Source organism: Delphinapterus leucas, chromosome 3, assembly GCF_059928025.1.
Source record: "Delphinapterus leucas isolate spDelLeu-1000000601 "Yukka" chromosome 3, BTC_Dleu_Yukka2, whole genome shotgun sequence".
NCBI classification, from domain to species: domain Eukaryota; kingdom Metazoa; phylum Chordata; class Mammalia; order Artiodactyla; family Monodontidae; genus Delphinapterus; species Delphinapterus leucas.
The window spans coordinates 63,192,280-63,209,197 of NC_143131.1; the positions used below are offsets into that span (position 1 = coordinate 63,192,280).

At 36.1% G+C, this 16,918-nt stretch overlaps 1 protein-coding gene and 1 pseudogene across 3 annotated transcripts in view; both read right to left on the reverse strand.

Annotated features, from left to right (window-relative positions):
- AP3B1 (adaptor related protein complex 3 subunit beta 1) overlaps positions 1 to 16,918 on the reverse strand; it is a 276,365-nt gene that overhangs the window by 126,819 nt on the left and 132,628 nt on the right. For all 3 annotated transcript variants that reach the window (XM_089909045.1, XM_022594378.3, XM_089909046.1), the window contains one exon: positions 14,335 to 14,444. In XM_089909045.1, the coding sequence (XP_089765171.1) occupies positions 14,335 to 14,444 (110 nt within the window). The remainder of the gene's footprint in view (positions 1 to 14,334; positions 14,445 to 16,918) is intronic.
- Positions 15 to 14,318, reverse strand: LOC149749577 (52 kDa repressor of the inhibitor of the protein kinase pseudogene; annotated as a pseudogene).

Below are 16,918 nucleotides of genomic sequence, written 5' to 3' on the forward strand. Positions count from 1 at the left end.
TAATATTAGAAGCAGATTATATACAAATATTACAAATAATATAATCATACTCTCCTTAATATTAACATAGAAAAGGCTTTAAATATTATAAAGGTTTTATCATCTATTAATTTATTTAACATATATCCAGGAAGTCCTCCTGTATTTATGAATTTTCTTCAGTTACCAGAAATTCTGATTAAAACTGATTTCAGAGATAATGCTTAAGAAAAGATTCATAAAGGAAAAACCACTGGTCTAGAATCTTGATTCTAACAGTGATCCACCAATTCTTGGGCTAAATCTGTCTGGCCATGCCCATTTATTTATCATTGTTGCTGCTTCTGTGCTATAATAGCAGAAGAGTAGTTGCAACAAAGACCATAAGGCTGAAAATATTTACTTATCTAGCAATTTACAGAAAAAGTTCGCCGACCTCTGCTCTAGCGCATTCACAAACCTCGATGCCTATAAAAATCATCTAGGGTTATGACTAAAACTGTAGGGTTTTGGTAACAGTTCTAAGACAGTAGTTCTGTGATGGGGTCCAGGAATCCATGCTTCATGAAGCATTACAGATGATTCCGGAGACAGGCGGTCTGCAAACCACATTTTGAGAATCCATGGACAATACAGAAAAAGGAATAGACCCATTAAAGGCTATGATTCCAAATCAAAACCGTTATTGTCCTCTATGTATCTATATCTGCAGCACTGGAAATAAATAAAACTGACAAAATTATCAAGGCCTACTTATAAAATCATGAATGCTGGTCTATTATTTGGTCATCAACAATAGAAATGGCAATAAGATACATCTGTCCAATACTGCATTTTGGCATTATATATATTTTCAATAAACTACATTTCCATATAATTTGTTTCTTAAAAATAAATGCTTTGTTACAAATTGGAAACCTTCCACCAGCACCATTAAGACTAACATTTTATTTAGAGCATGCAAATTAGTTTTATTACTATTTGTTTATTTGTATCCTCCCCCTTTCAATATCCTTCAAAAGGAATTTGAAGGGGTATGTAAATTAGTTTCTGTGAACATTTTCACCTAGTATAGAAAATTTGCTTTTAATAATAAATGAAAAAGCCAATGGCTATCATTAAGAGGTAGCATCACACGAAGAGATAAGACTCTTTATGAAGTCCTTTTCTAATGCCTCAAATAAAGTCCTAATGTTTTCATTATAGTTTCACAGCTGTACACAGTAAGACTGTTAAGGAAGAAAGTGAGAATGAGGACCTTTGCACAGCTAGAATTTTATCACAATATATACCACCTTGAATTCCTTCAAAACACCCATTTCAAGAAACAACATAAAATTATTAAGACACCGCTAAGTCTTTCACCAGAAGGAGAATGAGGTCATCAGAAAACTTTAAAGTATACATTTTCAAATAATGTGATAACAGTATCATCTTTAAATTAATATTAGAATAAGTTTAGTAAGAGAGAAGAAATCAGTATGCTTACATAACAAGTGTAAGTACGAACTATAAGTATTAAGTAAAATACTAAATGCTATTACAGATCTATTCACGTAGTATGATAAAACTGATATCCTTACTGTATACTGTTTTCTGGAAAGAAAGAGGCTATTTCTAATGTTCCGAAGGTTACACTGCATTAAGACTTTACTCCCAATCTATTATTTTAAATTGGGCTAAAGAACAATAATTGAGTGGTACATTAAATTTTCCAGTACGAAGCAATTCAAGTTGCCTGCCATAATGAAAGGTATGTCTAAATAAGAATATATGGGCAACTTCAGACTTCAGTTATGCTAGATTTATTTTTCTTAAATATTTTATTATAAATTACCAGTATAAAAATTAGAATTCTATGACATATCACATCTATTACCCCACTTTAAGTAATTTTCCTCTGGTTATACACTTATTTATTTATTTACTTCTTTGCAATTAAAAATACAACCCCATAAAGGTCTAAGAGATTGTTTATATTCCTATTCATTAATATATCAAGATTAAAATAATATTTAAATACTCTAAACATTCATAATGCATACATTTAAAATATAACTTTAAAAAATTAAAAATCAGTAAGTTCTAAAGCTCACAATGAAAATCTCTAGGTGAGTGGGGGGGGGTGGGCAGGGCCGGGATCATATTCAGAGAGTCTAGAACTAAGTAATAAAATTTCTATTTTAAAAACATAGAAAATGGCAACTAAGGAGCCTGCCTGCCGCAACTAAGAAGCCCACGAGCCGCAACTAAGGAGCCCGCCTGCCGCAACTAAGACCCGACACAACCAAATAAATAAAACACACACACACACAAAGAAAACTTCTTCACAACAGGAAATAATATCACTATAAATATACTAATACCAATCTTTCCATGATGACATTAAAAAGCTTAGAAAACTGACAAACCCAATGTTTTTGTGCATTTGGCTGGAATCAGAATAAGATTTTCAAATTTCAGCCCTGCCTTTCTCTCCCAATTAAGTTATAAGACTCTTATTTGTACACCACTGATACTATGAATCCATGGCCACTATTTTCAAAGATTTGAAGCAACTGAAAAAAGAGCAAGTAAGAAAATTAGTCACTTTTTGTCCTTCACGGTCTTTTCAAACAGAACAAATAGGAACACGGAACTAAGGCCAAACTAATAACACACATGTATGCATATAATACTTTCATTATGAACCTTTTTTTTCAATATTTTTGAAGACAAACTGGATTGTAAATGACTTTGCCTGAATCTTTATTCTAAATGCCCTGAGCAAGTGGTTAAGTGCACTTTTTAAACCTTCTACCAGAAGGCAGTTTCCACTGCCATTTTAACCCATTAACTTGCCTGCAAAAACAAATAATGTTTGCTAGCTGACCACAACAGTTATAGAAAGACATCTAGAAAGATTTTACAGATCACTCTGTAAGCAGTTCAATTTAAAAGCTATTGTGTTACAATACCAGCTCACTGCACAACGCAACAGTGTAAAGTAAATCCTGCAAAAACATCGATTTTATTTATTTAAATTTGTCAAAGGCAAAATCAGTAGACATCTAAACAAACTGCATGCAAACAGCACATCAGACCCAATATTCTGCATGTGGACTCAATATTCATGAAAACCTGAGTGTGGATTAAGTGGGGATGGCAGGGCAAAGTGTAGTTAACTTGTGAAATGGCAGGCGCTCATGAGGTACCTGGGCACAGAGTACATAAGGCTAAGGCGCTACTTCAGTATCGCTCAGTAGTCTCTACCAAATAACATCTTTCAACTCTTCTTTTATAATGTGAAACCCTCACCTGTCCCATTAAAGATAATGTGAAATCCTCTTAGAACAATCCTCAGGTAGTGTGCATTTTATTCTGGAAGAACTTTGCTCCCAAAGTGGTATTTACTACAAATGAAGGATACTCCAAAGGATAAAATATTCACAATCAGGACAGTTGACTGCCCTATCAACATAAATTATTAAATATAAATGAATTTTAAATACAGAATAAATTTCAGTTTTCAGATTTTCAACTATGCCACTGACATAACAAATGGAATCAAAGTCTTGAATACAATAAAATCTGTGTTCTCTTTTTAAAAAAATTACATAGCTAACATCTAATGAGTTCCCACCATGTTTTACCGGCATTGTTTTTAAGTACCTTACCTGTTTTCTCAGTCAGTTATCACAAAAGCCCTATGAAGTAGACTCTACCATTGTCCCCACTTGATATATGAGGAAACTGGGGCACAAACAAAATAAGAAACTTGCCCAACATCTCACAGCTTGTCAGTGATGCAACTAGGACTGGAACTCCAAGTCTAGACCCAGAGTTCGCCATGGGCACTGGGCAGAGACAATGAGTGCACTATATTCTATGAAGAATACTGGTCAGCAAGGCAAGAAGACTGGTTCTGGTTCCTGACTGATCACATATATCATGGAGACAAAGAATTTCACATCAATGAGCTTCATTTACTCATTAATCAAATGAAAGTTTATTCCTTTGCACCTATTCTTTTGCCACACTGTGCAACGGCTCCCTTAAGGCCTCCTGCAGCTTCCCCAGAGCGAGCCTTTTTTTTCAGGGCAGATCTAGGCCATCTTCTTGACTATTCCCACACTTATGAACACGCATTTTCCCACTTCCTTTTACCTCTGGTTTTATGGATAAGTAAGGTAGTCACGGTGGGAAGAGGTCTAGCTGTCACCTTGGTTCCTCCTCCTCTCAGAGGGTACATGAGCCCAGGATTTCGTCCTGATAAAGTGGCTTAGGTACTGAGGGAAAACATGCTCAATAGTGTCCTCTTGTCCTCTGACACTGGTCAGGTTGGCTCTTTCTAAAATCCAGGGGGTCTAGGATTTAGGTCAAATAGGCAGAGATTCAGTAAGAAAGAGGTCTCATTTAAGGCTCTCAGGCTTAATGTTAGAATCACGTGCCCACATTTAAAGGTCCTCAAGTGCTTGGTCAGATTAATAAAGCCCACTTTCTTTCCCACATGGCCATTGCTCTGTGAATAGGTCTCTTGACTGGAGCAGAGATTCTGGGGATTCACTTCTGATTTGAAGCTGTTGTTGGCTACACCCCTCACCACATTCTTCTGGAGTAACTTGTGCCGCCAATCCCTGGCCATTTTTAGGGTTGTGCCTCACAAACCATCTTGCTTCTTTCTTCCTTGTCCCACTTCAAGCACTTCAGCTTCCTGAGGTACGTTAACGGTAAAAACGCATCACCTTTTCATTCTCCAAAAGTTCAGGGTTTTTTGCTATAGAACTGCATATAGTTTTTCTTATAATTATTTTAATCTTTTCTATGTCACAGTCCCAATTTGTCTACTTTTGCCTTCTCTCCACCTTATCAGAATCAGGAGGGATTTTCTACTTTATTGTCTTTCCAAAGGACCACATTTAAGATGTATTTATCAATTTCAACTATCTTTATTTGGTATTCCATTTTACACAATCATCTCTGATCCCTCTTAGGTTTCTATGCTTTCTTTCACTGTTATTTTTCAAATGTCTCGGACAAATATCAAATTCTTTTATTTTTGGTCTCTTTACTTTAAAAATGGTGACAGTTACAGCTTTAGCCATGCCCCACACATTTTGAAATAAAGTATTTTCTTTTTCTGTGCTTTTTGGAAAGCCTGTATTTTTTTCTTTAAACTTTAATTTAAAAGTGTATTTCTTGCTTCACAACTGCTCTGGTACCATTTTAAAATATTTAATTCTTATGTTATTGCTTAAGGTTAAAAAATATAAAAGCTTTACGTTTACTTTATGTCTAAGTAAATGATTTTTTGTAAATGTTCTATGGATACATCCATAAAAGTGGGTATTATCTGTTCAAGAGATATAAGATTTTAGCTATATTTACTATATCAAGTACTGATTCTGTTATTTAATGTCTCTATGTCCTTACATCTACATCTTACTTAAAAATCTATGAGGTATTTCTAATTCGAGACAAGCATATTAAAGTCACCCACCAAAACTGTATTTTATCTATTTCTCCTTGCATTTCCAATAGATTTTTCATTTACGTATTTATTTGGTTGCCATATTTTTTATGCACATAGGTTTATGTTTCTTAATTTCTTTGTAAATTGGGCTTTTTCATTTTATAATGTTCCATTTTATCCTGTAAAAAGACTTTAATTAATTTTAAATTCTTGTTGGTATTCACTTAATGTCTCTTTCCCTACTTTCTTATTTTCAACCTTTATCACTTTGATTATGGTGTTTTAATTATAAATGGCCTCAGTCTGGCTTTTGTTTTTCATTCCAATTTGAAAGTCTGTCTTCTAATGAGAGAATGCAATCCATTCATATTCAGAGTAGGATATATTTGATTTTTACTCTTCCATCTTACTTCTTGATTTTAACTGTTCCATTTTAATTTTTAAAAATTTATTATTTACTTTACATTTTGCTTTTCTTTTTTTCCTTTTGTGAATTTGGAATTCCCACCATATTTTGTATTCCACTAATAGTTATCTTCTATCTGACAAAAACAGAAAAACAAGCTTTGCTATATAGATTTGTAAGAAAGTATGTACTTGGCTAATATTCCAACAACTGCCGTAGAGAAAGTCGATGCAATCAAACATTTTCCTGAGCCCCATACAGGGACATAATCAAATACAACAAATTCTTCTTCCAAGAAAGTCTGTGGTTTGCTTGATGTGGGTCTCATACACTGCCACAGGTTTCATGTATACAGCTGCACTCTCCTGAAAGCCCTAACACTCCCTTGCCTTTGCGTCTTCCTTTCTAACAAGAGCAGAACAAGCTTAAAAGCACAAGTTTTAACTAAATTCTGCACAAGATGATGGGGAATACAGAACTCCACATTCCTATTTATTTCTTTCTCATAACCAGACACACATTTCTCCATCATTCTTTATACACAAGGAATTAACTGTTTTCCCTATCAAAACCCACTGTTTTCACCCTAAGATAAGCTATTTTCACCTTACTATTTTTTAAACAAAATTCACATTTTATTTAGGTTGAAATAAACTATACAAAATTGATTTTCTTCACCAAAAATAATAGCAACATTTTCTGTATTATTACTAGATAAACTACAAAACACTTATTTTTGTAGTTTTTCTAGGTTTTGCTTGTAAATCAAGATGAGGCAGTAGATACAGTCTTGGAAAAAAACCAAGAAAACAAACAAATTGGTTGTCAGTATCCATGGCCTCTGATCCTGTCTTGCCCATGAAACAGAAGTGTTCAAAAAGCTTATGAGGGTGTAGGCTCAATAAAGGAATAGAATGTAAACAGCAACAACCAGATGTGGAACAACAATGGCAGGCTCTTCCATTCAAACTTTAACTATAATTTGTTCCTTTAACTTCATTTGATAAAGACAGAATCTACACTGAAATTCTTGTTTGGCGAGCTCACACATTTCTCTTACAGTCTGATAATTTTCTTAACTGTCCCTTACGGATTTTTAACAGCATACTTAAAACTCCTACCATTCAAAGGTGAGTCATGAGGTTCATTGTAACATTTTATAAAATGTATTCCTTCCTCCCATACCTCCTCAAAATTTATTTCTTCAAAGAACTGATAACTCAATCCCTGACAACTGGATCCACAGCGATAAATATTATGTCTAAAATGACTTAACTAATACAATTCCAAAGTGCCATTAGCAGAGATCACACAGAGTGTAACGTGGTACTTTCAATGCTATCTTCTGGAAGAACAGTTAGGTCTCCAAAGCATGGGAGTTCAAACGGGCCATTTAAACAGGCGGATTATCAATGACTAATGTACTCAATGGGAGGCCTACAGATCAAGATATTCAGTGATTAAGTGGCCTACGTACACCTTACAACTTTTCTGTAAGATATTTTCAAATTTCTGACAGATTTTTTTCAAATATCAAATATAAGAGAAAGCCTATTTTAAAAGTCTCTTAGGTATTTTCAATGGTTTCTGAATTATCTGTAGGGAGCTCTGACTTACTTGTATAGAGTTTGATATATGTATCCACCATTAAATCCAAATCGTGTTTTATATCAAAATTTATGTTAAGCAAAGCCAAGTCACTTGACCTTTGGTCTGTCAAAGTGTTCCTCAGGTATGCTTTGAGATGATTTTGCCCATTTTCATAGCATTCATTCTCAACCTTTGTCACAGGAAGAATACATAGGACCTTCAGCAATGCATAAACATTAGGGAAAAACTCGATGTCTGGCAGATGAAGGGCTTCATAAATAGTGGATGGAAGTTCTATATGTTTCCCTCTGTGTTTCCACTTGATTCTCCAACAATGCATCATGCTCCTCTGATGTACTGAATTTGAGCTGTCCCATGACAGAGGGTACCAGAGATAAGCATTTAAGAGCTTTGAGGTGCTGTTCTGAGAATATATCTTTCAGTTCCTGAATAATGTGTTTCACTGTTGGAACACTTAAGAGTTTATAGTAACTCACAGAGGTTAGCTGAGATTTCAGGTTACTGTGCTGAGCTCTGCGAAATTTCCCTGGGAGTTTCATCTGAATATCAAGTTTGGTTGCCAAATTTGTGGCTTCCTCAAACTAAAATTCATGATAAACTTCGATATTTTCCATCACTTCATTTAGTGAATGCAGCACTGCAGTCAAACTACTGGCTGCAAAGAAGGCATCAGAGGTTTGCCCCTGAAGATTTTTCCCAAAGGCTCTTGTAAAAGATAGAACGTTTTTAAGAACAACAACGGTAACAATGAAATCAAAATCTGTTACCGCACTACAGAGTACAAATGCTTGGCCAGCTATACAGTTATTCCATCTAACATTTGTGTCACTAATTATACCATCTAAACACGAAACAAGTGCTGGTAGGAGGTCCACTAAGATTCCAAACGCATCATGACTGCCTGTCCACTGAGAATGGCAAATTTCCTTCAGTTCTTTGCCCCTTTCTTCACTGTTCTGAAAGAGGACAGAAATTACATTGTAAAGCTCTAAAAGCAGTTGTGGTGATTGATGGAAAAAAGAACAAACTTCTTCAATTGTTCCTAATGCGACAGATACTCCCATAACAGGCACTGATTTTGCCAACCACGTATTTAAGGCACAGGAAGAGCAGAGTGTGTAGATAGCTTGGGGATATTTCTCTAAAAGTCTAGAGCAACAACTTTCACTTTGGAAGAAAATCCACTGGACACAATGTAAGCCTGGCCACGACAGTACTCCATGTTTAATCCCCACTTCTCAGTTATCGTAGTGTGAAATTTCACAGCCAAAATTTCTGCATCGGCTTCATAAGGCAGGAAGCCCACAAATTCCTCTCTCAGGTTGTGAGCTTCGTCAACAAACCTCACCAACACAGGCAGGTGCTCTTCCTCTGCTATGTCCACCACATCACCAATGACGATGGAAAAGAAGTGAGAGTCTCACTTCCCTGAGGGTCTCTTCCCGAATGCAGCTGTCACAGATGTCTAGCATCTGTTTTTGCTGTGTTTTCAAACAGAACAATGTGTTAACTGCCATTGTCTCAAAGCGCTTTCTCAGAACCTCTTCACCAGAACTGATCCGGCACTCCAGCAGTGCCTGAAGGTTATCAGGAGTAAAGAGACCTTCTGGGATTTCATCAGCTTCATGTCCATCCAGAGGTATGTTCTGTTTCCCCATAAGAATTAAAATTTCAAATAAAGATTTTAAGTATTCTTTGTTTTCCTTCTTTTCAAGGGTTAAAGGTAAAATGTCTTCATCCTGCTCTTCACCCCCTTCTTCTGCACTGGGGTCCTGAGCATTGCTGTTGTTTATTTCCTTATGTTTTGGTTCCTGTTCAGAAGTTTCATCAATTTTCTTCTGTTTCAGTGTCCTGATTTCATCTTCACTCAATTCTTTTATTCGTTTTTTCTGTGTCTGTGTGGATTACTCAAATGGTTGGTAAGATCAAATATTGTTGGTATTGCATTATCTCGAAGAACTGCCCTATAAGGACTAGTTCTACGGATCATATAAGTCTCAAAGTGTTTGGCACACAATCGGTAATGTTGAATTAGTTGATCAGGCGTTTTAACTTCTAAGTCGGCTCTCCTACAGTTCTCCACTAACTTCTGGCATCTGGCTGGATCCCGCGGGAACCTGAAAAAGGCCAGGTCCGACTGCGTGCTCTTCCGCGTGCAGCTGGGTGCCATGCAGAAGCTCCGCATCGTCATCTGCCTGCCGGCCGGCCCAGCCCTCCCCTCCCCCTTCCTCAGGCAGCCCGCCTGCCCGTCGGGGATGGGAAGGGGAGACAGGCCGGTGTGCCGAGAGGTGGGGGGCACCTTACTACTTTTTAAACACAAGATGAGAATATGAAAATAATTTCACTTCTCTCCCCTCTCTTCCTCCCATGAGACCTTCAAAACACATTTATTCCACCCCAATCCCATCCTACCCCTAGATTTTCTAAGATTGTTCAATATTTTTAGTTCCAGATTATTAGAATTTCCTTTATATTATGGCCCTTCTTTTTCAAGAGTTCTCAGCACTTTTGTTAGACATTCCTAGTCTATCTTTATACATTCTAATTATGTGTATAAATATATACATATATTTGTGTATCTCTATTCTTTGATTTCCCCAAACTAGAGTTCACTGCTGTGGTTCATTAGTTCTTGCTTAGAAAAGTGGTTCTTACTAGATGATGTAACACTTGTCTAAAAGGTATCTAAATACCTGCAGGAGTATTTGTGATTGTTACAATGACTAAAAATACTACTGAAATTTGATGCTTGGTACACAGGGATGCTGGATGTCTATCTCAGTAGACTTGAGGAAAAGATTTTACCCTCTTATCTCCCATCAATAGATCACTGACAAATAATGTCAAACATCTGTTCCACATATGGGCAAATATGGACCAATCTAATGCCTAATTTCTCAATGATTTAGGGGAATCAAAAGGAAACAACAATAAAATCCTGGCCAGGTCAGTGAGTAGGCAAGTGAATTGAATACAAAAAAGAGAGACTAGAAATGGAAAACAGCATGATGTATTGGTTAAGAAAGCAGACCTACTAGCTATGTGACCTTAGGCAAGTTACTTAACCTCTCTGTGCCTCAATTTTCTTTTATGTAAAATATACAGAATAGAACGTACCTTTCAGAGTTGTTATTAAAATTAGTGATTTATATTTTTAAGGTGCTTAGAATAGTGCCTGGCATATGATTAGCACTACAGGAGTTATGTTAAATAAATTAGTAAAATAGAATTGAAGCAACAAGGATGCTTACTAAATTCAAACCTTATCATTAAGTCTGTCTTCCTCAAAAACTTTAAATATAGCCACGATCATAATTACAGCTTACACGAAGCTCTGATTTAAATGTTTCAAATATGTTGACTCATTTATTCCTCACAACAGATCTATAGATATTAGTACTACGGTTCCCATTTTACAGAGAAGAAAACTGGAGCAGGGAGAAGTCAAGTATTGCTTAAGATCACAAAGCTAGTAAAAGGCAGAGACTAAATTTGAACACAACTCATCTGGTTTTCAAATCCACTCTCTTAGCCTCTCATACACAGTCTTTGTAATAAGTCCTGACTTTGATGATTAATCAACAATAACAGCAGATATGAAGACAAAGAACAGTGGTGAGAATGTGGTAGAAGATCAGATGCTAAGTGACCCTGTGAGTATTATTCTTAGCTTTAAGATAAATGTGTAACTGCCCTGCAAGCTTTAATAACACTCTGAAGGAAAGAAAACTTTGCCACTAGAGAGATTAAAAATTGGTCCTGACTAGTATGCTCCAAACCTAGCCATCTATTACCTTTAACTATACAAATATGATCCCTCTGAACAGACTCTGAGTATAGATTACCCCATCTTCAAACAAGGAAGAAGGGTGACCCTTGCACAACACGGGTTTGAGCTGCATGGGTCCACTTACACGCAGATTTTTTTTTCAAAAAACATACAGTCGCAGGTTTTGCATATGCAGATTCAACCAACCTGGATCAAAATTTCCACCCCCGGTTGGTTGAGTCTGTGGATGCAAAACTTACAAATATGAGGGCTGGCTGTAATATACTGCCCCCTCCTTAAACTACAACCCCTCTAGTTAGGAACATTAGCTGTCAAACTAACCAACATTCAAGGGACAGGCAGAGCAAAAGACAAACACAATGGAGAAGAGTTTGAAGAAAAACCAGACAGAAGCAATGGAGAGAATGTCTCAAAAGGGAAGCAGTGGTCAGTGAAATCAAATGCTAATGAAAGATCAAGAAAGATGTGGACAGCAAATTATCCACTGGATTTAATAAAAGGAGACAGTCAACGACCTTGCAAAAGCAGAAGTAGTGGAGTGTCAAAATCAGACTGTGATGGGTTGACGAGCTGAAGGTAAGGAAATAAAATTCTTTTCAGGTAATTCTTCCAAAAACTTTAGTTCTAAAGGAAGAAGAGAATGAAATAGGACACAAATAACAATAACAGCTAACACACGGTGCTGTGTGCCAGGCAATGTTCTAAGAGCTTTACATTTCTTAACTAACACAATACTTTCAATAACATAGGTTCTTTTACCCTCACCATTTTATATTGGTGGGCAAAGTGATGGGCAAAGTGAAGTATAGCGATATTAATGTAAGGACATGTTATGTGACAGAACAAAAATTAATATTTATTTTTAAATTTAATTTAATTTTTAAACAACTTCAGATGTATAGAAAACTTACAAGAAGAATAAAAGGAATTTCTGAATACCCTTCACCCACATTTCCCAAATGTCAACATTTTACTACATCTGCTCTAGCTTTCTACATATACAAACACATTTTGGTTTCCAAATCACTCAAAGTTGTAGATATGCCCTAATACTCTGAAATACTTCAGTGTAAACTTCCTAAAAAAAGGAATGCTCGTATATAATGAACACAGTAGAATTATTTAAAAACCAGGAAACTGAACACTGAACCAATACTATTAACTATTCTAAAGATTTTATTGAGATTTTTCCAATTATCCCTATAAAATCCTTTATAGCAAAAGAAAATCCAAAATTATGTTACATAGAGTTGTCATATCCTTCTAATCTCTTTTAACCTGCAAAAGCTCCTGAGTTTTTCTTTCCATTTTATGATATTAGCATTTTTAAAGACTGTAAGACAATTATTTTGTAGAATACCCTCATTTGGTTTTGTCTCATGATTAGATTCAAGTTATTCACTTTTGGCAGGAATTCAACAGACTTGATACTGAGTTCTATTCGGTGTATCTTATCAGAAGGTACATAATCCCATTTCTGGCAATGATAACAATGTTCATTTGGTTCAGGTAGTATCTGCTAGGCTTCTCCGTTGTAAAGTCAAAAGTCAATAATTTGCCCTTTTAAATTAAGAATAACTTATGAGGTTATTTATACCTTGAAACTGTGCAAATATCCTGTTACTACTCAAATTTTCACCCCCTAGTTTTCAGCATTTGTTAATGATTCTCGCGTGAATCAATTACTGTTGTGATGGCTATTCTAATTCCATCCTATTTTTTTTTTTTTTTTTTTTTTTTTGCGGTACGTGGGCCTCTCACTGCTGTGGCCTCTCCCGTTGTGGAGCACAGGCTCTGGACGTGCAGGCCCAGCAGCCATGGCTCACGGGCCCAGCCGCTCTGCAGCATGTGGGATCCTCCCGGACCGGGGCACGAACCCGTGTCCCCTGCATCGGCAGGCGGACTCTCAACCACTGCGCCACCAGGGAAGCCCTCTAATTCCATCTTTTGTTCTTCTATAATTATTAGTTGTTTTTGCATTGTGAGGAAGAACTTCCCTTCCTCCTTACTCATTCATTAATTCATCCATTCAAGTGTGGATTCAGAGATTCTTACCCTATTCAATAGGTTATAATCCTTTTCCATCATTTATTTTGTTGCTCAAATTAGCCAGTAGGGGCTCCTTTAAGCTGGCTCTTGTATCTTTCTGACACGTCTCTACCATTCTGTGAGCACTGTCTTGTTTTTATGGCCCAACAAGATGTTCCAAGATTATCTTCTTTCCTTGCCCTAGCTCAGAAATCAGCCATTTCTCTAAGGAGCCCTGGTTCCTTTAAAAAATGCTGAATGGAATTTAAAAACCAAAGTCTACCATAAAAGGGGATGCAGTACTACATTCTACAACATGCGTGAACCTTGAAAACACTCTAAGTGAAAAAAGCCAGACAATAAGGCCACTTATTATATGATTCCATTTGTATGAAATGTCCAGAATAAGCAAATCCATAGCGACAGAAAGCAGATTAGTGGTTGTCAGGGGCTGCAGTAACGGGAGGATCAGGAGTTTCACGTTAGGAACTTGATTTTAGGGATGATGAAAACGTTCTGGAATTACAGAGTGGTCACGGTTGCACAACCTTGTGAATATACCAAAAACCACTGAGCTATATACTTAAAAGGGTGAATTTTATGGTATGAAATTATACCTCAATTAAAAAAAAAAACCCAAGATCTGGGCACTAGGTGTGCTCAGTGGTACTGGGGTTTTTATTGCATGTAGGCCCTCTTAAAGGACAGCATTAGGAAACAGATGTTTGTATACTCATGTACAAATTCTTATGTGTACATACAAATGTGTGTAGACACACACATACATGCATATACACTCCAACACATCTAGCTACCTATATAAAAACCCATGAAGTTCACATTGATATCTCCAATTCCAAGCCAATACTGCAGTATTTATTGTATCCTTCCCTTTTTTCAGATTTGTGATTCCCTTCCACAACAGTGTGGAACCTTAGAACAAGGAGAGTTCAGCTCTCTTCACCATTATACTTCAGTATGTCTGTTTATTTTAACAAAACTATAATTTACTGAATAAAATTCAGCTGAATTGGTACTAAAAGCAAAGATCTCTTAATTGGTACTCACAGTGATACTGTCCAAGAGTTTGGCCATATGTTTAATAATTTCACCATGTTGTACGGGTTGCATTTGCAGTAATTTCTTAATAACAACCACACTTTCAGCAACAACTATTTCTGAAAAAAAAATTTACATTATGCATATTAAATATGTATAATTCAATTCAAACTCATTATTCTTGGTAAAATGTAAATTTAAATTAGCAAAACATTCTACATGTCTTAAATGACTAGGTGAAAACTATAACCATGAGTGTACATCTAAATTTTGGGGGTGAACCTTCAACTAAAGTAGGAGAGTAAAAAAATAAATAAAAATAAAGTAGGAGAGTATACTTTAATTTCTAACTTCTGTTGCTGTCTCCTAGCTTCTGATATCCCTTTCTAATCTCTGCTTCTTTAATTCAGAAAAGCAAAGTGAGGTTAGATTACACAATCACCATAATGTTCAACTGTCTTTGACGTTTAATCACAGCTCTCAAATACTGTTCTTTGATTCCTAGCAGTTATATAGTGGTAATCAAATACTTAGAATCTACATAACATTTTTTCAATTCTAAAGAAAATAGCAAACTTTAAAAAAATTCCTTAAGTGGTATGTCTAGAAAAGTGAGTATCACGTATTAGTACTGGTAGGAAAGGTGTCACTATAGAAATAGCATGGACTTCAAGCCAGAAAGGGTGGGCTTGTGAGCTAAACCATTTCCATCTGATGCATGAATCCACTCTCTGCATTTCTTGGCCCAACTCTGTGCCCTTAGAGGCTGACTTCTGTGGACTGTATCAACCAGATTCCTTTGTCCCTCACTTACAGGTATGTTTAGCCAATAGGAAGCACCAGCAAGAAATCAGGGGGCAGGAGAGAATATTTATTATCCTGGATCCCTCTCCTGCCAGACCTCCCTGGCAGTGCTAGCATTCCTCTATTGAAGGTTTCAGTTCCTATGAGTGGCTCTCTCCTTCAGGGTCTGTTAAGTGTCCCAACTCCTCAAACCGCTTCACTTCAATTCTACATATGGTAAAGGCTTCCCACCTTGCTACCCTGCGAGCCCCAGGGTGTTACAGTATACCTAACTGTTGGTTTCCCTTAATCCCACCCACAATTTATAAATAAACAGTTCCTTCATTAAATTCTCTTCAATTGTCCCTTTTAAGTCATCTGTTTCTTGCCAGGGCCTTAACTAATATAGTAATTGGTGCTAGGAGTGGCTCTAGGAAGCAGATCCTCAAATTGGGATTCTGAGATTGAGTTATCACAGGCTAACCACTGGTCCAGAGTTACGATTTTAGTGGCACCGGTAGAGAAATGTCATAAACTAGTAAGAGCACCTGACCTAATGGAATGAATCTTATATAAATGATTACTAACGTTACTGATGCCAAAGAAATACACCAACACTGCTTTACTTATTATTCTGGCATTTTTATTAACTGAGATTCATGGATATTAGAGATTCCCCAGGCAAACACATAGGTTTATTTTAATATTATTCTGGAAATATACCATGACTTGTGTTTTGTTACTCTTTTTCTCTGAAATACATTTTCTTATCTAGCCCTGTTTAAGTATATAAGCAAAAGTTTTTATCATTCTAATTATTATTAAACATATGTACTTCATATTATATATATGTGTATATATACATATACACACACACACACACACACACACCCCTCTTTCTCCCTGGGAATGATACATTAATATTTCATAATGTTTCAGTTTACAAAATGATATATTTCTTTTTAATTCTCACAATAACATGTGGTAGGTACCTTATTATCATCATCTTAAAGATGAAAAAAGAGAAATGCACTGAAGAATTCAAACTCAGAACCAGAATGTACCATTTTATCTCTAATGTTCTATGTTACTATGAGCGGGTATTACTTTTATAAAGACCACCTCTTGGAGCTATGAGGAAAACAGAAACAAATCAGAATGAGACTCTGCCCTCATCAAACTTACACTCTGCTAGGAAACATTAAGTGGTTAAGTAAGCAATTACCATGCAAAGTAAAGTATGGTTAAGTGTGGTTTTAAAGAATCCATAGTAAAAAATTTATCTTTTTAAAATATATTATTGCAAAACTAGCCTAAAAAAAAAAAGTTGTATAATTTTAATTATCCACATGTAGAGGCAGGGTTGGCTATAGTTGAAATAAATTTGGCATTATTTACCCTTTGGTGGCACCTTAGTTTCCTATTGTTGTTGTTATAGATTACCACAAACTTAGCGGCTTCAAGCAACACAAATTTATCATTTTACAGTTCTGGAGCCAGAATTTAACACAAGTCTTATAGAGCTAAAATCAAGGTGTTAACAGGACTAAGTTCTCCACAGAGGTTCTAAGGGGAAATCCGTTCTTTGCCTTTTCAAAATTTTAGAGGCTACCCACATTCCTTGGCTCAAGGCCCCCTGCCAGCAAGGACATCATTCTAGCCTCTGCTTTTGACATCTGACTTTCTTGGTTACACTGGGCCCAAGATTATTGGATGAATAATCTCTCCATCTCAAGAATTTTTTTTTCTAACGTGTTAGTTTCTGCTGTATAACAAAGTGAATCAGCTATATGTATACATATATCCCCAT